We start from the raw sequence: 21,772 nt of genomic DNA on the forward strand, positions 1-21,772 counted from the left end.
GCGGTGTTTTTATTTTAGAACAGCATATAACAGGGGTAAAGCCACACACACACACACACATATATATATATATATATATATATATATATATATATATATTGCGTAGCTGTTGCTAGTCTGATGAGTAACATTTAGCTTAATATAAATTCGTGTTGTTATTATCAGTGTACGTAAAATGTGTAGCTAAGTCGTGACGGTTATCGTTCTTCTATAGAATCTTCTGTGTGGAACTAACTAGCACGTTTGTTGCAATTTCGTTTACAGTTTTTTCCATAATAAAATTTAGTCAGCCCAAGTTGGGAATAAGTGGCAATTTATAGCTACTTTTTGAAGGTCAGAAACATTTTTTGTGTATAGGTATCAGGCTAAGATACATTGAGATCACGATAGTTGGTCTAAGCAAATTCTAATGAAAAGGCGTGTAGCAGTTGAGATTTTTAAAATGAAACATGGAATTATGCTAGGCCTATTAGACCAGAAGTAGTAATGCTCACGTCATTAACGATCGGCCTGGTGAGCGTATTCTGATAGTGCCCTAGGCTTGTTGTTTGAACGATCCGTGATGCTCGAAAAACGTTTTTATAGTTAACGATTCTAGCATTTGCTGAAGCCTAGCATATCTATCAATGTACAATTACTTCGTCCTAATTGATTTAGTGAAATTTATACTCTTGACAGTAATAATTGAAACGGTATTCAATTGTTAAATTCAGTCATAGTTCCCTTTCTACTTCCGGAGTCTTAGCACTAGAAGGTTAAGGTTTTTAGCATCTCTGAAGCCACAGACTACATCTCGAGTATATTAGCATGTTCACATTTTTAAACTAAGCTATAAATTTTAAATAAAACTAAAAAAAAAGAGTTATAGTTATAAAAAAAGTTAGACGTATCATTAAAAACACCATTACTTTCCAAAGGAAAACGACAGGCAAACACTTTTCGCACTTGCCATAGGAGTTATGTACAATACAAGATGTATCAATACACTTTGATAGAACAAAGGAACGGTAGTAAACTGCATTAGAATACAATGTATAAGCTATCGAATAGCGTACAAGCCATTATTTTCGTTTTTGCCAAAGGACAGGCTGTCATCTAACTTTAATCAAGGACCAACAAAAAGCTCTATAAATAAACATCGATTGATTTGCTTGTTTGGCCAACAGCGTTAAGTAACATCAGCCAGTCATCCAAGCCCGTACGACGTTAACTGATTGAGACAGCAATAGAATAATAATGGATTAATAGCGATAGACGTCTAATCCGTTTGCGTTGACACCGACTGTTTTACAAGAAAAGCTGAAAAAAGCGCCCCTTACGTAAAAAAAAAAGGTATTATGTTCGACTAAGCACCTCTATGTAGGGGATACGTGTCAAATAATAACACGTTTCACCTTGTCGATTACAGCAGTCACAGCGTAAATAAATGGTATTTCAAACAACAAGTGATCGACTATACGTAGTAGCTAACATAAGGAAATAGTTGGACACGGAATAAAAATAATACATCAGCCATACTATATCTGTGTCATATACAATAGATATTTTTTGTGACGGGTTCGAGCAAACAGTTATAGTAGCAGAGGGCATGTGTATGTGGCTGTTGCAACAGCTGGAGCTAATAGTTATTTTTTTTATTTACAATTGGCACTTGACCCTGTTTTTGACAGCGTTTTACCTTACATGTTCCTGTCGAACAGGCCAAAAAAATCACATAACATTTTTGATATATAAAGAAAGGATATTCCTTTTGTTTGTTATGTTCTATATATATTTCAACTTACCTTCTACCGTCCTGTGCGCCTGAGGGTAAAAGATTGATGATCTCTGGAGCCAATCAATCAAACGACATTATATCGAGATTGAGGCACAAGAGCTTCTTAAAAAAACGCTACGATTATTTAATGATGATGATGATGATGATGATGATGAGATATCGAAGAATTTACTGAATCCGCCTGATCACCAGAATAGCGAACCTCTAGCGAGTGTTTTAACCTGAACCTGAGTAGTTAAACTGAAAAAAGTTCCTTTGCTTTATTAGAATAGTGCGGCAAATGAAAGTTAAGGTCAGTCTCTAACTCTCACAACGTTTCAATACATCAAACATGTCTGACCTAACAGAAATGACAGCTTAAAACCGCCATATTTTTTACTATATACTAATATCAAGCGAAGGTGTATGAGAAAAGTTGAAAAATCGTTTACCGGTCCGCGTACGAATTTACCGAGAACACAAAACGATTTCAGAGTCAACTTGGTGAGCGCAACTTTTTTGGCCAAATGGACAGCGAAGTGTTGCCGACTTTGTGGAATAGCTCAAGACGTTTATTGATACAATGGGGAAAAAAAAACGGCCTAGCTTTCATAAATTCGCAAGAACTTCAAAGAAAGGAAGCCACAGATATATTGGATTATAACAAAATTATAGAAAAATTTTCCTGAAAATTGAGCGAGATCTTTGCAATCCGAAACGAAACTGACGTCCTAAAACCGTACTTTACTAGAACAGTGAAGCCAAAGGGTGCTTTTAGGATTCGGATTAACCACGGGCTAACGGAATAACGATCAAGCTAATTGCTGAAGTATTAAATCACTTATGCTGGTTAAAATTCAAGGTGTGCCTGAGTACAAAATATAAGAATGCGTTACAAAAACTACGAAAAGCAGTGTGAGTTTCAACGAATTTCGAATGTATTCAACGAATTTTTTATTGAGACAAATCCTCAAGCGCTTCGCACGTACGGTTTCACTGGTGAGGCATTCTCTGGCGGCCTGCTGAATGTCTTCCGCCCGAAGAAGCACGGAAGAATCTTCAAATTGACTTCCACCGCCGACGGTCAAGAAGGCCTTTCAAAGTGAAACATCTATGTCAAATCCGTATCTACAGGTTGCATTGGGAGTAACAGTAGAAGGTAGCAGATCGACGGTCTCTTTAAATCCGACCTCAACTTTAGCAGCGAAAGAATTGCTAAAGTAGGGGGATCTTTGGGGTGGTAGGAATAGTCAGCAAAGTCGTCCGCAACAACAGCAGCAGTAATGTACCAACAACATTTGGAAGAACCCCAGCATTGTCAGTTCCCGCCAACGAACGTCTTAATCAATCTGTTTCTGCCAAAGTGACAGTGATTTTTAGCGATCAAACTCCCTAAGTAGTTACTTGCGGCAATATGAACTTATTTTTTTACTGGCTGTATCGCTATTCGCTGGTCGTTTGATCGACACTATTATAGAAGCTTTACGTAAAGTCTAAAGTTCAGGCTTCTTCAAGACACTGAAAGACGAGCAAACAAAAATGCTTCTGAGTCGTCACGGCGCAGCTGTGTCCGGCTCGCCACGGGGCGTCCGACGGGCGAGGATCTGATCATTTCGAAAGAAGAAAACAGGTAATTCTAATTTTAAAAAAAGCGCCAAAAGAAATGAACAACTAGGCCTAAGACACGTTACACAAAACGACATTTTAACGCATAGATAAAGAGGAAAGGGAACTTTGGCCTATCGCATATCTGCTCTTTACACCCAGATGTTATAGCTCAACTTTTATTTATACGGCTAATCGTCTTAGGGAGTTGTTGTTAAGCGTAAGCCTTATGTATCGCTTAACACATGCCACGTTGAGTCATGTTTACCGCATTTCCTGCTTATCGTAAATTGATGACTGATCTCGCTGACAATATTATACCATCTATTAGATGGACCCTCGCATTCAGCGATGTCAACAAAGCTTAAAATAGGACTCCGTGCGAGATGCGTTTATGGCATTTATCGTTAGCGGCCTCAATGACGACCCTTATGTCGATAGTTTGCATCCAGCTAACTTCTAACTGTAATGGTTCATGCGCTCTTATCGTGTCAGTTAGAGTCATTCCAGCCTATCCCTGGCCTATCCCTGGCCTGTGTCCTGGTCAGCGTGCTAGTAGCAAACGATTGTTTGTTTTCTGCTATGTAAATGCGCACCTTTTGAACCTTTCGCGCACATTAGAGAAGATATATTTTTGTTGATTTGCTATGGTCAGATCATTTTTGTGTGTTACTGGTGAAGTATTGGCTGAATATTTGATATAATAAGCTTACCCGACTTCGGTCTACAATCGAACGCAGAAAAATTCAATGAAAAATAAGTAATATCCAGTAGTAAGATAACACGACAGGATGTATTCATGTACCACGCAGGTACTATCTTTAAGAGAACGACACGATATATTATGTGTCCATAACGTAAGGGCAAATAGCACACTTTGTGCTTAATGACGCGTGATGGATTTAGCTTGAAATAGGGTTCAGCCTCATCGATATGCGACAACGTATTTTCGTAGCAATATTTCATACGCATCGAAATAGACTCTAAGCTTCATTGTATTTGATGGGTTAACGCGTACTCAAATTAATCTGGGTTAAAATGTGCAAACAGAAGAGTTTGTCAGGCAATCCTGGTACATCATGGGTAAACATATATGATTACATATATTTATTGGGTCGATTTCACGTCCAACATTCTAAGTCGGCCTTCCCAACCATGGATAATTTAATAGGTCACATTTAGGTCAACACCAGCTATCTAATCTGCTGTTTACAAATCCTGTGTTCGACTCTGTTAGTAGTGTACATGAATTCGATGGGCCTTTTTTTGTTCTCCCGATGCCATCGAAACCTCTACTATGAGCATACTAGTGATATTTTACCAGCTCTGTGTTCTTGTGGCTTGCAATAACGATAAATCAAAGTTATTAAAATTGTTTCGTTAATTTTACACTGTGTTCATTTAATATTTTTTGTCATCTAGTACTGAAGACGACAGCGTTATAAAGACAAAATTTACTAAATTTACTATTATTATCATAAAATGCAGTGGCAAGAAAACGCGAGAAAGGATTAACCATGCGTATATAGGCAAGCCTCATAATTAATAAAAGCATCTAGGAAATTTAGCAGCGGATATATGTTATCTTTTCTGGGATCTCAGCGGATATATGGTATCATTCGTGGATACGAAGAATTCGTATCCACGAATGATACCGCCTACGAATGAAAAAGAACATAGCGAAACTCTGGATATCTGTACGTAAGTCGGCGATAATTGAACTCTGGACGTTTTGACGTGCAACCCATTGAAAAATATGAAATACATATATAACCTGCAGCATTTAGATCGACTTACTTTCGTCGTCTTTTTTGAGCGATTTTCTACATCAACCTGTCCATATAGGAAATCCTTTAAAAGGTTCCAACTCACCGGCTTCGACCTTACATAGGTCTTAGCGTTCCCCACACATCTTAATCATCGAATCCTGATTCATTGAAATTTTGCCTACCTGTTGGGCATCGTGCTTTGTTCACTCAGCCATTGGCAAGCGTTCGGTATAATCGAAATCTGTTTTTCCTGCCAACCAGTCGTGGTGATATCACTGTTCATTCAGGATAGCTCCGTTTGGAAGAACATGAAGCTCTTCTTAGTGGGGCATTCATTCTTCTTCAGAAGTGATAAATAATGACGTAACTAACTCCCTCAAATCACTGATGTCTGTTTCGTGTTATGACAGGTGCTGCACGTATGCTGTCGCAAACCATCAAACAATCGTATGGGGGACAGTGACCAATAGTTCATCGATTTTGCAACGCTTATTGATGACAGCCTACTATTTTGAGCTGAGCCTATCAGCCGCTAGCGACTGTATTCCGTATCCACACATAGTGGACGTGTGACCCTAACAAAAATATCAAAGCAGCAACGGGATCAGCTAGACTGTTATTCTTCTGTACAAGACATTACCTGCAATGGCCCACACAACGGGGAAATTTAGGCGGTTCATTGGCGTTATTAATCAGCAATCTGATCTGTGGTAGATGAAGTCCACGTTCGCGTTAGGTCTCGAACTGTAAAAAGTTCTTCCGCAGTTAGCTATGTCGGGACCCTCATTGCCATCGAAGTTTTGACCTCGATGTATCGCCATTTAAGTTTAAGACCTGCGTTCGAAATAAATTCTTATCAATTAAGTGTATTTAACAATTTAATCTTGATAATTACTGTCTGGTATTCCCTTTCGAGTTCTCAGCCTATACTGACCTAATGTATACAATTCTTCTTAAAAAAATGTTCCTGGCAATCTTTCGAAGTAGTTACATGTTTGAGAATAGCAGTAACCTAATAAATGCTTCATGCGGCTTGATCGATTGCATCCACATCTACTATTGCTATCTTCAGTGCAAGACTTCAGCAGACTTTGAAGAGCTGCAGTTATATAGAAACACATATTTCGGTTAACTTTGACAAAAAAAATCTATTACGAAGTAATTGTCGAAAATCGTCTCAGAAAAAACTGCCTGGCCACCGAAAGAAATGCAGATGTCACGAGTACTCATTTGATCAACGCATAGTCGTTAAGGGGTCGTTAATGGTTGTAGAAAAGCGTACTTCGTGATGTAATTGTACGCACAGATAATATACAAGTGTGTACATTTATCTAGTTCACCAATGCTCGGAGATTTGTCATGCTTTGTCTAAGGATTACGTCTTGTCTCTTGTTCGACCTAGGCCGTCGCTCTTTAGGTTCGTTCTTGGAAGCAAATAGAGCTGGATCATTTAATGCCGTTTGAACTCATCTGTATTTACCATTTCCGATTGATTCAGCGGTTCATTGCGAGTGTATATACACTGACTGTCCCAATATGCATGAGTGTAATGACCTTGTGCTATTAGTACACGTTCGTGCACGAGAAGATATCGCTTCAACTTCGAAACATTCTAACAAATGCTTCGTCATTGTTTTATTAGCGTTGATCGAGATATGACTAAATGTCGTCTGTTATGTTTGTCTCGGGTACAATGACAGTGTATATATTATTTAAGGTTTTCTGCCCTAAATAGAATTATTACATAGTGGGGATGGATTTAGTGTGATCCTAAATCTTGTTCCAACCTAACCATTAGCCTATTTGTTATATTATAGGTGATCTGATAAAGCACTTTTGTATTTTTTGCAAACAAACTTATGTACTTCCTGGACAAGGTCGAATCCTTAACACTTGTTGACGAATAGGCATTGCCAGCTGTATATCCAACTAGATAACAGATGGTACGTGATCGATTTTCGTAGGCGTCACTTAACCAGAAATAAAATCACGGTAGAAGATAGCTGATAACAGCGATGCCCGTCGCGGCGTCATTTGTTTCTAGTCGGAACATGTCAGTCAACATGTGAGTATATCTTTCAATACTGTTGTGGAAAGAAAACTGAATGCTAAACATGTATGTGAAGTACTTTAGCCCGGACTCGAATGCCGTTTCTATCTGAATGTTCTTGCTTATTTTAAGATGGACGCTACAATTTCACACTGTATCTACAAGATAAAAGACATTAATTGTTCGTAAAACAGTGTCGCTTTTGAAGGCGTTTAGTTTTATTAACAATTGATAGATACGCATGATCTTTCGAAATTCTGCGAAGTCGCTGGTACTCTACCTTTTATCCGCAACAGCTCTCACTTATGTGTCGTACAAGATTGATTTCACCAGATTACACCCGACGTGGCTAGTAAAAATGCCCAAGAAAGGTACTAATGGCAAGGCTTGCAGACTTCTTAGCCCGAACACTGCCGTAGCTCGACATAGGTACATTTCGATTAGCTCACCTGCGTGTTTGCTGTACAGTTTCTATAAGTATACAGTTGTTGAAACTGTCAAGCTATTTGTCAGCCAAGAGCTGATAGGAACAGCTGCTATGCCATATTGTACCGATGAAACATGGCAACTGCTCAAGTTAGCATCTTGCCCAACAGGAAGAAAAAACTAACCGTCGAGGAAAAGTACGCATTCAATCGAGTAGCATGAATTATATGCCGAGATGCTTTCCAACTTGAAAAAGGAACTACCTGCTCAAAATGGGAGGTACCTCTTATATATATGTTTTTCAATGAACACTACTACATCGAGGTAGTATGACGACAAGTTATTACTGTTAATCGACCTTGCGAGCACGTCTATTTGCTACGCTAACAATAAACGAGCCGCCATCGTTCCTATTATAGGCCACGAATCCAAAAAGGTCTATGGCGTATTACGACTTCAGGGGCACGGCAAGAATGGCCCGACTCGTACCACTTTCATAGCAGACGGTCAAACATTTCACGCGGAAAGACCATGGCGCCGTAATGAACTGTTGTGCAACGACTTGTCGTGCACGTATGCACAGATGCCCTACATTTTCGAAACGTGCAACCAGTCATCGGGGCATTGTTTATTGCCACTGTTAGAAGACACTGGAGGAAATCGCTACAAAGAGAAGTGGCTTCATTGTGCTGTTAGCGAAGCGCATCATTCAGCTCTATCAAATAAGATTTTATGTTTTTTTTTCATAGGGTCGTAAAGATATTTAGTTTTGACCTTATGAGTGTTTTCTACTGACAGAAATTGCCCGAACCAGTTGTGGTAACTTGGAAGATTCATCTTTCGTAAAAAAAAACGACATCGATATACGAGTTATTCTTTCCGAGGATCCCGTCAATGAGTTGAATTGTACAAACTGGTTGATAAATCTCCTTAAGAGCGGCCGATCGGCCAATGATTTTGCCGTCACTAAGTTCGTCAAACGGGACGCTTTACAAAGGTTAGCTCGCCTTCTTGGTATTCACAATCATCGAAAGATTCAGACGCATTCAATCCGTTTGCTTATGTTGCTAATGATTTGTAATTCGACCGGTAATCTGGAACAGCCGATGAAAAGTGACGTATTTTCTGCCTTTGGCCGACTACCCCTCTCGGATCATAAGCTTTTTCGGGCACACTTTAACCCTGTTAACTTCAAGGAGGACCGATTTTTTTTTAAAAGCTTGTCCATCTGTTAAATTAGGGAATTTTTCAAGCAGCTTGGACAACGCCATGAAATATCGAGGTGGACCGTCCTTGTCCAGCCAACGGACGCTAGAGTTATTCTATCGTTTAGCCAACCTGGCATGTTAACCAAACAACAACAACAATAGCTCGACACGTTCTCGCTGCTCAGCGAGGTCATCTCATATTATTCATATGAGCAATTTCACCCGCTTAAGGCAGAAGGAATAGATATTTGAACTCAAATAATCGTAAGGTCAAAATGCTAACTATAATGGTGTCGAGAACAACCCAGAGAACCCCGCCGCGACCGAATTTACTAGCGTTTGAGTCTTAAAGTAGTCTTCGAAATAATGGCCATAATAGGTCTGAATCATGAAGATTATTTACGTCGCAGTTCAGTATGTATTGCTCGCCTTATTCGCACTGAATTTCCGGAACCAATCTTTGCTTGCCTGCCAGACCTTTCCTGGCTTCTAGCATCTAAGTATTATCCTTTTATCGCAGTTTCGAAGCTATTCCTTCAGGTGGCTATTTTTATCAGCTTCTGGCGGAGACGCGTATTTTATATAACGCTCTAGAAACGATACGCAAATCGAATAGTAACAAGATCCTTGTAACGGTTTTACAGACCGTCTGCAAGCTTGCGAAAAACCTTCGGAGCCGCTCAATAGCTGTTACGAATTTCGAAATTTTCGAGTCTGATAGCCGCGTACCTGTTGAACGAGCATGCTAAGGTTAACGTGACAATTGTACGATTAAGCACGAGCATTCTACTGGATACGATGGAAGTCTGTAACTTTAAGATGTAACAGGAGCTGGTTTGGTGCTCCCGCTTAAGAAGCAGCTTCTGCATAGGTCTTTCACAATAAGACTGAACGTTCTCACCGTAATCTCAACCTTGGCTAAAAAGGGCAATGATTTTAGCCTATGTCATATGCTTGCGGCAAATGTACATTGCCCAATCTTTCGTGTATTGGCCCGTTTCACCAAGCTCGGCATTTACTGTAAACGAGCCAGCACGATAATTTTTACCCACCCAACTCAAAAAACAAGTAGAGCCTGTGGAAATCCTTAAAAAAAAACGCGTAAATGAATCGATCCAGTCAGAACAACTTCTATAATCGAGGCGCCCATTCGACCTAAGGATGACCCGTCGTGGATGCTGCGGCTCTTTGCGTCAACGTCGAAATCGCATTGCGAGCCGCCCTGAAAAATCGTATGTTCGCAAGCATATGGCGAGAAGTCAGATGCTGCAGTCTCAAGAGTCAATTTTCAGGCTTCTTTGTGTGCATCATGCGCGCAAATCAGGACCGAAAGTTGTGTGAAAACAATTTAGATGAACTCTATTATCTGGTAATGACAACGAAGCCAGCATGAACAGGAGACGACAGCCTCAGGCTTCGGGTTCTCTACTTTTAAATGATTCTGTACGCCTGTACATGGCTAGTAAAACTCGGTGAGTTGGGAAAAACTCAGTGATGAATTTTTGGACAGTCTTTTTGAAGCGATGATTAGCGCACTTACGAAGAGTATCTTGTTTCTTTATAGTAGATGCAACCTAACAACGCCATAAATGATACTGTCCCTGTTCTTTAGTAGCATTTCATTCTGTCTTCACGGAAATATTTCTCAAAGATGTGGTTTGTCTTAAGGGCAAAGTAAATTAGAACGGCCGAAGTTACTATTGTACAACGTAACAAAGTATGGTATATGAAGATTAGCGGTTAGATGTTGAATATCTTGAGATTAATTTATGTCGTGTGTAAAAAAAATTCCATTCACAAATGACTTTATAGAAGTACCATGACAAACATAAACAAGCTAACTATAATTAGAGATTATCGACAGATATTTATAGAATAAAAATAATAACAATTCACTCGCGCAAACTGACAAACCCAATATAAAGCGCCCATTTGTATGATTTAACTGGCATAGGTTAACTGGAAGCTTTTGGGAGGTGGGGCCGGTGAAGGTTACTGCGTACGTTCAACGTACGGAGACGTTCGAGGTAATAGACGACTTAGAATAAGTCGGACGCTATAGATACTTACAGTACGGCGAATGCCGCTATACTCCATCCAGCAACTAGTCCCAGCTACCCTGTTCCTGTGAAGCTGTGCAACGCGTCAGGGCAGGCATCATGGGTCGTTGGAATGGAATACAGTCACGATAGATAGGACCTATTCGAACTTTGCTATACTGTACCTTATATAACCTATTATATAACACACTTTCGACAAATTAGCCCGGATATATTTAACAATACATAAATAGAATTCGCAAATAGAACCGGAACTACCATACCGGTAAATACAAACAATTATCTACGATACTGCTTTCGCTAAACGCGCTTCTTTCATCACACGAATTAGGTATAGAGACGACAAGCGCCAAAGCTAAACACTGCTGTTTTTGGCTTAAGTCACGCATTTGGCACAAAATTCTATTTAGTTTGTACTTGGAATTATTTATAAATGATGGTCTACTTTTGGTATGTATTCGCTACTGCATAATATAATGACATAGCATGATCTGTTTCGAGCCTTTTGTTTTTTCGTCAAATATTTTTACTATTTAAAAAAACTGCCTGAAAAAGAAAGTTCCTAGTTTTTTTTTTTTCCAGTACACTGAATAGCAAATAATGTTTTTAGGAAATATCTTATTGGCATTTACTTTGGCTGATTTAGATATCTGTATTTCCTAAACAAAAGCATTCAACCAACCCTTGAAGATTTCCCCTGTATTCGATCAACAGCATCGTTCGTTATTGATCCGTTACCGAAGTAGGGACAATAAGATTACATAATATATACGCATTTTTATATTCTTAGTATATTCGTTTTTAAATTAATTGTCACTAGTTTTTATAGACATATACATGTATGTAGATATATACATTTTGCAAATTCTACAATGGTTTCGCAACGTATTTTACTGTTTGTGTTTGGAAATGCGGATCGGCATAGCAGCACGAAACACACGTATTTAGACTCAGGTAAGGGCAATACCACCAGTCAATTCAGGAAATCGCGAACGCTACGAGCGCAAGTCGTAATTTTTTCCTCTGAAATGGAACTTCGGGCTGAGAAGGCCAGAAGTGCTGGTTAAGATCCTACCAATCACGTATTTTACATAACAGGTTTAACTAAGTAAAGAGAAATAAATATTTCCGAGTCCTTAGCTGGTTTATCCTGGCTGGATCTTCCACTCTATCGTCGTTCCTGTCAATCAACAACATTGTCTCTCTGCACACTTAAATAGGTAGTGAGGTAAAATAAGAGGATAACGGTGAAAATTACGGGGTTATTGTTCTGATTCCGTCCTACTATAACCATTAAAGCGATACATAATTAACGAAAGGCAGAAAATTTGATTTAGCTGAACAAGAAGAATAGCCTGTTTCATCTTACGGCCTGACTGCTATATTTCGCCAAGATTTGTATTCGTTTGAAGCTTTTTAAACAAGCTTAATGCCAACTTCGAAAGTTACAATAAAGTGTGCAGGATCTGAAGTACAGAACTGATTGGGGTGTTTAACCTCGATCAATTTGAGGGTGGTGGAGACTCGTGGCGTAGGAGCGCGTCAAGCGCAACTAAAAAACATTTGTATGTTTTTTTTTTTGTAGAAAGAACGGCCATGCCTGAAAAAAAGTTACGAGCAAAAACAAAGTTAAAGAGAAAACTAAAGGAACGCCTATAGAACAGCTTATCGTATATAGTCATGACACCTACGTTTCGAAATTGGTGGTTCGCGTCAAAGACAAATGTGTCAATATGCCTATGCGTTTTAATCGATATTATAGATCATCCAACTAAGCACGTTATATGGCTTTAGCAGACCTGTTTTCACCGTTCACTATGACTATTTCAGGATAGATATCTATTTTGTAACCCATAGTTCACTTTAGTTACTCGGAAGCTTCAATTCCAGCAACAATATTGGATATTTTCTTTCGTATCCATTGTGTGTGTGTGGTGTTTCTATCCTTGCTATGCTGTGGACGCTTGCTGTTTCTGTGCGCCAGTGTAAAATTCTGTCTACACTTTTGTGTCTTTCTAAAAAAGCCGTTCCAATCTCGTATTTTGGGTAGAGCTTTATTTTGGAACGACCTTCCACTGTGACTTTCGTCATGAGGCTCTTCTTTCATAGGACGAACGTTTCTCTGACGAACGGGACTCTTCATTGGCCGAACGTTCAGTTTCGTTCCATCCTGCTATAAATTTCATTTATACTCGGCTACCGTTTGTCGGCGTTTGACGCTTTCCGAAAACATCCCTAATTATGTTGGTCATAGGTTCGTATGCTTTTGGGAGCGGTATTCAAACGCGCCCGCGGGAGCTCGTTATTCACGTACGAGCTCGTCGACTTGCTTATCGCGCCGTGCAATAGACGTCAGAGTATTTCGAATATAATACCACAACAACAGCATTAGGCAAAATAAGAGAGAAACGAGAGTAATAAAGAGAGGGAAAGAAAGTTATCCTGCTGTGAACTTGTTCCGTGACTGCTGAAGTGCATACACGTTCTTGCAAATTCGAACGCGCATACAGACACTGATCTTTCGCTAGACTCCAGGAGGACTCGCTGAGGTAGCGAAATAGTTTCTTTTCTTTTTTTTGGTTACATTGTGAAGTGAACCGTTTTATCGAACCGAATGTACCAGAAACTGTTTACAATTACCCGACACCCTTATCGCGTTTAATAGTGAATGTTTGTTAAGATGATCAGGAATCATAGTGACAAATCTATATCTGCGCGTCCGATGAAGAGACGAAAGATTGAACCTAAGGTTAGTAGCCTGATACAAGGGGTGCTTTCCAATGATCCACTTAAAGAATTGAGCTCGATGCAACAGCTGGTGAGACTCCGCACTAACAACTCTCTGGCCAACGACGCCATCATCAGTAAGCTCATTGAGCAGAAAGCGATGCGCAGACTAGTAAAACTGCTCTACCTCAATCGCAGTCAAGACATTCTCGATAGTGCGTGCAGACTGCTTATACTATTGACAATTGGCCCGGATGAATATATGGGTCACGCAGCGAAAATAAGTGTGTTCTCGGCTTTATCCCGGTTAGTTGTCACCGAGCACGATCGTGCCAGCCGTACGATACTCTTCATATTGAGCCGACTGGCTTCAAAGCAGCGTAATTATCGTAAACAACTTGCCAACATATTACGACACGGCATTTTATGCTCTCCCTATGAATTACACTATATCAAAGTCACGAAAGATATCATTTGCTTTTGTCCAAAGAATTCGAAATTAATCGATTTAGTGTTTGATCGACCTCAAATATTTGCAAAACTGGTCAAACATTTAAGTAACAAACACAGACCCGACATGCAGCTTTCGACAGCCATATTGGTCCAGGAGATTCTCACGAGATGCTCCCCGCAGCAAAGGATAAATATGATTTACACAGGAGTCTTTCGCGAAGTTTTCGCACTCTTTCATTCGAAGAGTTATGACATTATGATCAAGGGGCTACAGATACTGACTGAGTTCGTGACGACAGCCGAATCCGAAATCGCTAACAGATCGTACACCACTGCATTAGTGTGTATTCTCGGGGGTATACATTTGATTTTCTTTAATATTGCCTGCCATAGCAATAACGATTATCATCTATCCCGCATTGCAAGCTGTCTCTACTCTCTCTTTGTCCTGACAAAATTCTCACAGCTGATATTTCTTTGTCTGCCAGCGATTTCCTGCCTACTTATATCCGGCGTTGACAGCGGCGCAGTCTGCAACGCATGTTCGTCTCTCGAGGCCATCGAAGTACCAGATCACTACGACGAGGTGTTAAACTTGGGAATCTTAAACCGTCTCATAGAAATACTCTCCTTATCAAATAACAACGAGGTTCTTGACGCGGCGCTAAAGAGTGTATACCATATTATTAAAGAAAATAGTAGAGGCGTAGGAGACGCTCTCGCCCGAGATATCCTGCCGGCCATCAAGCGGATGCTGTCAGACGACAACTTTAACGCAGACCATACAATCGTCGTACAAACGAGCACATTAATTCTACTGGAAATTGCTAAATATGACACAAGCAGAGCGACTATTGTCGAAGCTGGACTAATGCCTTTCACGGTTAAACAGCTCTCAAATCGTTTTGACATTGTCAGATTTAGAGCAGTTGAGATTGTTGAACACTTATCCCGGTCGACTAAGAACCTCTGTTACATGCTTCATGCAGGTGTGTATCACCGAGTTCTTCGTATATGGAGTCGAGTAATTGGGCTTCGTACCAATCGAACCAGACAACGCTGTCTTAGAGCTCGCCGATCGACTCGAGCCACTTCCAACAAGAACAGGCCGAGACGAAGTAACGTGTTAATTTTCCGTACAATTCTATCAAACGCAAGTTACCCGGCTCGTGGCACGTACTTAATTAACAGAACAAATCAACGTAATTCAGTCAACAGAAGGAATCGAAATAACCCATCCGGTAGATCGAATAGAACTAACCCCAGAAATCGAGTTAATCGGATTAATCGCACAGCCCAGAGAAATTCTAGTGCAGCAGCAGCAGCAGCTGGGGAAGACGAACCCCAAGCCCGGCCTACCACTGCAGAGCTATACCGGATCGCAGAGAACGCCCGGAGTATAATTATACGTATAGTAAGGTACGGCAAGAGCGTCGAATGGAGCCAGTTCGCGCTGCTAAGGCTGTCCATTGAGGAACGAAACTTTTAACGAAAGATTGACTTACGTAATAATAAAAATCTATTCGGGGAAAACCGGTCTGGATGTTAAAACAGTTTCACTTAATAACAGAAAAAGGAAGTGGGACTTATTAGAAAAACGAAAAGATGATTCTGATATGTCTTTTCGAGTGCGTTTATGACTGTGTCGGACGCCCGCTGAAGTTGAAATTCGAAGGCGATAAATTTCACGAGGTATATATAAGGAATCAGTACACCTGTCGTAGATATAATATAACGTTAACCAAATTAGAGAAAAAAACATGATTGGGTAATCAGCGACGCTTTTGAAAAGCGTTGTTTATCATCAGCATATAACCGTTAAGAAACACGTATACGATGTTCACATGTATATGATACTGTATTTAGTTTTATTTTGTATTCAATTGTAGTTTTGACCTATTAGCCTGTTGAATAAGAACTTTCAAAATATGCTTACGTTTAATTTATAGAGGAAACTACGACGAATTACACAACGTAAAATGTGTAAATAAATACGTAACTTATACAATAAAACAACTGTTCTTTCCAATTGAGGAGTGCAAGATGAAATGTTACACATCCATTGCAGCTAAATCCACAATGTTCTTCAAATTAGACAGAATATAGCTGTATATTCTGTCTAATTTGAATTCATTGCTATAATAGTAATGGTATAAATAGTGTTTTTTTTTTTTATTTGTATTTACAATTTATTGACTTGTATTTACATTGTGACATTAATAAGTAGCATCTGTGCATTTGATACATTGTGATTACTCTGCACGAACGAGTATTGCTCTTGGACTCTCCAAGCCGACGTTTTCACTTAGGAATCACACGATTTCACATTTTTTGCGACCATTGTATCAATGTTGACAAGGTGTTTTTGTGGGATCCTTCACGATTTTCGGCGGCAAATTCAAACGTAATTTGCCCGTGGCTCTGAGACGTCAACCACAAGCATTTTACACAATCAAGCGCCGCAAACGTGGAAAAAACAAACCTGGACAACGTTTTTTTAACTATATTTAACCCTTTCAAATACCAGTAGAATCCGATATTGTCGACTAGACGTCGATACGTTGATGGCTGATTGGATGCCTAGCTATCATTGTTTGACATAATAAACCATTCATTGTTTTTACAAAAATTCGAAATGGCAAATGTTCCCACGGGTGTTGGTTTTCCACTGGCCGATCTAATGAAACTTTCCATGAGGTGCAAACTGAGGAGTGCTTTGCCTTCAGAACGTATGTAATATTTACAAATTCAAGAACAGCGTCCTGTAGGAAAAGTTTTTCCAAGACTATAAAAATGGCTGTTTTTTTGGAGCACAAACGCTTGCCCTGTTAATTCTACCCAAAATTCTTCCGCGCCATATTAACTGGGAGCTCACTGAGTTCTTTTCGATCTTGGTTTATACAGTCCTGTGTAAAATGAAAAAATCAGAGGCTTCGTAACCGGCTCTAGAATGAGACTATATGTCAACCAGGCTGTCCAGACTTGATCCGTAACGAAAGCTGAAAGCAAGGCTAATTTCTGCCATACTGTTGGACTTTTTTGATGCTCGCTTACGAGAAGACCGTGGCGGTTTTCGTGCTTATTTCCGCTTGCGTTGCACTTTTGAAAGATATTCGATACCCTCTGAGTCGATGCAGACCATCCGTATGCTTTATATTTGCGCACTTTGGAAAAGCATTGAATACAGGGCCCAGGGCTGAGATCCTCCCAGAGTTCGATGAGGTGGATGCCCCTGCTAAGCCTTCGAGAATTTCTAAGAGGTATTCTCCAAGAGAAATGGGTAGAGAATGATGGTATTGCAGAAATCGACCTATTCAGTGGTGGAGTGGTTCAGGGTGATCTTTTTAGCACCTTGCCCTTATCTGCATCCCTTCGTAACAAGCACAATGTCATTGAAAACTAATTAACGTGTTACTTTACGCAGATATCCTTCTAAGTTAAGCAAAAGTCAGTTTCAGGTTCGGCAAGCCTAGGCTACTTTTTATATTCCTCATTCGATTTGCAGATAAACCTAACATTAAAAACGTAAATTAATTGTGAAACGTGAATCTAATAGCTCGTAATTTCCATATATTATTTAAACAATTCTTCTACTCCGCTATTTCTTCACTTTCGCATTAATGCTAAAAAAACAACTGATTTACAAGTCTTTTTTTTATTAATTCTTGTAAGAGTATCCCAGGTGTAGTTTCAATGATTCAAAATAACCCGCGTGCGACCGCTGCTCTCGGTAACCACAGCCCAAAGAGCGGTGTATGATTTTTTCGGAAAAAAATTCATTGTACCAGTACGATAATGTGCAAATGTTTTATTCGTATGCACCGAAGTCCTTTGCGGCAGTGTAAAAATCACATGCCTTATCTTAACGTACTTTTTTTTTGTTATTGCAGTAGCACAAGACAGCCGTTGCGTGACCTCTGCTGATAATAATACCGAAAATGCCGATAATTTAAAAAGCTTTTTGTTCATACAGGTGGTGCGAGAAAATGGTCCAGTAGGTCATCGGCGCATTTGTAGCAAACTATATTTAAAATGCAATAGTTTGAAGAACGATTGCCTCTATGAGATTTTTAAGAACGAAATTATGTTTGACGAGCTAGCACCTATACAGTTGGAACGCGAGCCTTTTTGCTGTTGACTCATTCCCTATTTGTGCGCTAATGTCCCGTAGTAGGTCCTTTAAATTGAGAGAGTGTCTGCACTCGATGTCCTTGTGCGGATCTACGGCTGTCGTTATCTAATTAACGTCAACTCTTCTCAGAGACGACGCTTTTCAGTAGCAGAGTAGTTCCAATAGGCCGAAGAGTAATCAACTTGAACATTGCTGTCTTTTTCCCCGTAGTGGGCTCGTTGCCCATAACGGCTTACGAGGCAGTTTGAAGAAACGCAATGTGTGCACCATTTAGCGAGTCTTAACGTTCTAATCGCTCTTTTTTTTTCCTATGGAAATGATGAGTGGACTGAGATTAAACTTTACACAGAGAAAGTCTATTTAAAAATGCCATTCGAAGTATAACAGTAGGCATACAGAGACGATACCGTAAAGAGTTTCAAGCAGATCCACCTATGCGAATTACACAAAAGATAAATTTTAAACGAATGGAAGTGTTTGGGTTGCTCGTAAATAACATTCTGTAAGAGCAAGAACATGATAAAAAAAAAAAAAAAGTACTAACAAATTATAGCGAAGCATCCCAAAGATTTGTAATGCAATCAAGGCGTCAGCTTGGCCTCAAGAAATTACAAATTCATCGTATTTTACGATGTTATAAATGGAGAAGTTACTTCCCAGTGAAGGTGCATGCTGCCTACGAAGAGGATTCGTACAAATAAAATTCTTCAAATCATGCTTGGAACAACATCAATAGAATGAAGAGTTTTCCGAGAAGGTTCCATGGAGCGATGCAGCTATCTTCAAATTCACAACAGAATCAATCGAAACCATCGCATTTATGGGGGAACTCTAAGTCCACGGGTTAGTAGCAGCACCTCGCAAATTTACCTGAAGTTGCACTTCAAACGAAGAATTGATTGGACCATTCCTTTTGGACAGTAAAGTCACTGGTGCCGACCACTCGAGTCTACTACCAGAGTCCGATCTGCCACACGCATTCGGCAAAAATTAGACAAGCTATTATTTCCAATGAAACAATAATAATAATAAATGGTAAGTAATGATAAACTGATCGTAATGTAAAAGTGTATCTTAATGAGGATTTTCTAGAGTGGACGAAAAAATCTTATGGAATACTGTGCCCGTTACTCAAATCTTCTTTTCAATAAAAACAAGGATTTACATCGCGTCGCTTACTAAATATCGGGATCTGTATATAGCTGTTTGTAGTAACGTATTCCGAGTGCCAACAGGTTGCATCGTAATCGCAGTTCGCTCATTGTGTCCCCTTCTAACTCAATCGTTGAGACTTAGCGATGCTGCGGTTTCGAAGCGTCGATGGCCCAAAGCTGGAGTACAAAACTACAAAAAGTCCCTCGGCGGACTGGCAGATCTTGACGATGACGATGATTAAGTGTTAATGCACCCCTTACAGGGTTGTCCAGCCACTATCCGGATGTTCTTAGACGAAGTTCTGACAAGGAACATTTTCAGTAGATTAAAACAAACAAACACTAATATGGTTCTTAACATAATCTCCGTAGTGCGTGAAGTTGCTGTGCGCACGAGTTAATAATCTACAAACAAGAGTCGTCTATGTCATACTTCGTAGGCGCATGCGTGCCTTTACTCTACAACTACATGCCGAAGCATAGCATCTCTACATAAAATGAAAAAAGAAATAAACTAGCTTTTGACGATGTGGAATCTGGGTATTATATGTTAAAACAGGGCTCGTTCTACGACAAAGTTTTGATTATAAAATAAATAAAATTAGAGGGTTATGTAAACACTTTAAGATCACCAATTATCTGAGTAAGAACTTCTATAATATACTTTAAAAAAAAATAAGAAACACCTCTAACTTTGCATCGTATCTCATGCATGTATATCGGCTCGGTAATATTCTTTCCTTGTTACTGAAATTTCTGAGGATTTTGGCTATTGAATATTTTTCTATTTATGACAAAATCAAAACAGCGGACTGCGAATTCTTTACATCAGATGCAAATCTCAGCTGTCTGTACTTTTGTACTCTTATTAGGAAGTTGGATTGCTTCCGATGAGAAGACTCGCGAATATTGATCCTTAGCACAAATTAGAAAAAATTGTTTTTTTTTGAGAACGGTACCAGAAAATCCAAACCCCCAATTTTTCGAGACCGATCCTCAGATTCGAAATTCATGCAGATCTTTATAGAGGCAAAACAATAGACAATGTGTTGAGGCTTCAATGGACAAGCAGGAGTGCTAAAACCTGTTGTTGTATATCCCTGACTTGTCGATTACATAATTTTAATATAAAAGTCACAACGGAACGTCTCCATATGCCATTACATATTATGGCAAAACGCGCATATAACCGCCATGTATATATACATCGAGGAAATTTATGTCCCAGGTAATTAGGGTTCGCATCGAAATCTGAATATTGTTGCAAGTTTGATCCTAAATAGATAAAACGTGACACATTTCGCGAAGCTCGTGTTTGTAATCATGTTTAATGTGTAATGTAATAACGTTTATAATCATTAAAGTCTCTTGAATCTGTAATAGATAATAAATTTAGTCTTCATTTACTATTGACCGCTTGTTGGCCTACGTAGATAATCATTAGAGAAAATTGTGCGTTTCCTTAAATCATTTATAGACGTCATTTTAACGTTACACAACGTATCAATGATAATTACAATTTTAGTTTGTCCATCGCTAGAAATAAATTTATTCGAAGTGTTAAAGAAACTTCAAATGAAAACCAGAAACAGTCAAGGACAGAACAGGTTCCTCATCGCTATGAGGTTCAATACGGTCCTTCACGTTAATAATCAAATTGTTTAATTTCTTGAAATCGCCTTCAGAACTTTTACAAAATATCATAACATTATGATACTTTGAACTGATTCGATCAGAAGAGGAAAAAAGCTTCTGTATGCTAGATGACATCTCCTGGAGACCTTAGCAATTAAGGAATTTCAGGACCTCTGAATCTCAGGCTCCGTAAAATGCACAAGCTTCGTTAATTAACATTTCTAGTTTAACACCATTTGTATCATTCGCTGTATATAATCGCGCAATGGCGAAGTTCTTCACAGCGCCTTTATCAATGCAATTGATAAATTATTAATAGAATAATAATAAATGGCTTAGTTCATTAAAATCAGAAAAAAAATGACACCGTAAAAAGTCTTTTGGTTCAATTAAGGTTTTAATCAGTAATTAAAAAGTTTTTCATCGATCGAAAACAATCGTACGATAAAGGTAACTGTGCAGAAGTTTTCTATCTTCTCTACCGGTAGGGGTTAGTTATTTGCTTCGAACGTTCGGAGGGGCACATCTTCGCAACTGACTGAAAGACGAAGTGGCTTTTTATTTATTATAAATGTATAACTCAGTTTTTCATCGAACCGACACTTAATAATCTCTTGGTGCCGTGTCAACCGTGACTACCTTAATCGTATGTCAACTGTTTGATCTTAGAATGCGTAAGATGGTGACGGCAGATATTGATTTGCAATGAATGAACCAAAAGTATTATATTATATTGTTAATTATACAGGCCAAGAGAGCGTGCGGTCCATTTTACAGTTCTATGTAATCTATATTCT

The 21,772-nt window shown here is 39.2% G+C and overlaps 1 protein-coding gene across 4 annotated transcripts; it reads left to right on the top strand.

Moving 5' to 3' along the window:
• The first annotated feature begins 12,125 nt into the window (after positions 1-12,125).
• LOC147755546 (uncharacterized) lies at positions 12,126-15,181 on the top strand. 4 transcript variants are annotated; one of them, XR_015327948.1, is made up of 2 exons: positions 12,126-13,423; positions 15,044-15,163. XR_015327948.1 is itself a non-coding variant. In XM_086989636.1 (2 exons), exons 1-2 carry the CDS (start codon positions 13,681-13,683, stop codon positions 15,120-15,122), a joined length of 306 nt encoding a protein of 101 aa, XP_086845762.1. In that variant the 5' UTR covers positions 13,637-13,680; the 3' UTR covers positions 15,123-15,180. The 4 variants fall into 4 exon arrangements, 1 of the variants encoding a protein (XP_086845762.1); XR_015327946.1 differs by lacking the exon at positions 12,126-13,423 and adding an exon at positions 13,430-13,623 and having other exon boundaries at positions 15,044-15,181; XM_086989636.1 differs by lacking the exon at positions 12,126-13,423 and adding an exon at positions 13,637-13,907 and having other exon boundaries at positions 15,044-15,180.
• Positions 15,182-21,772: the final 6,591 nt, after the last annotated feature.

The sequence above is a fragment of the Varroa destructor genome, unplaced genomic scaffold (genome assembly GCF_002443255.2).
Source record: "Varroa destructor unplaced genomic scaffold, Vdes_3.0 BEIS01000005.1, whole genome shotgun sequence".
Taxonomy (NCBI): Eukaryota; Metazoa; Arthropoda; class Arachnida; order Mesostigmata; family Varroidae; genus Varroa; species Varroa destructor.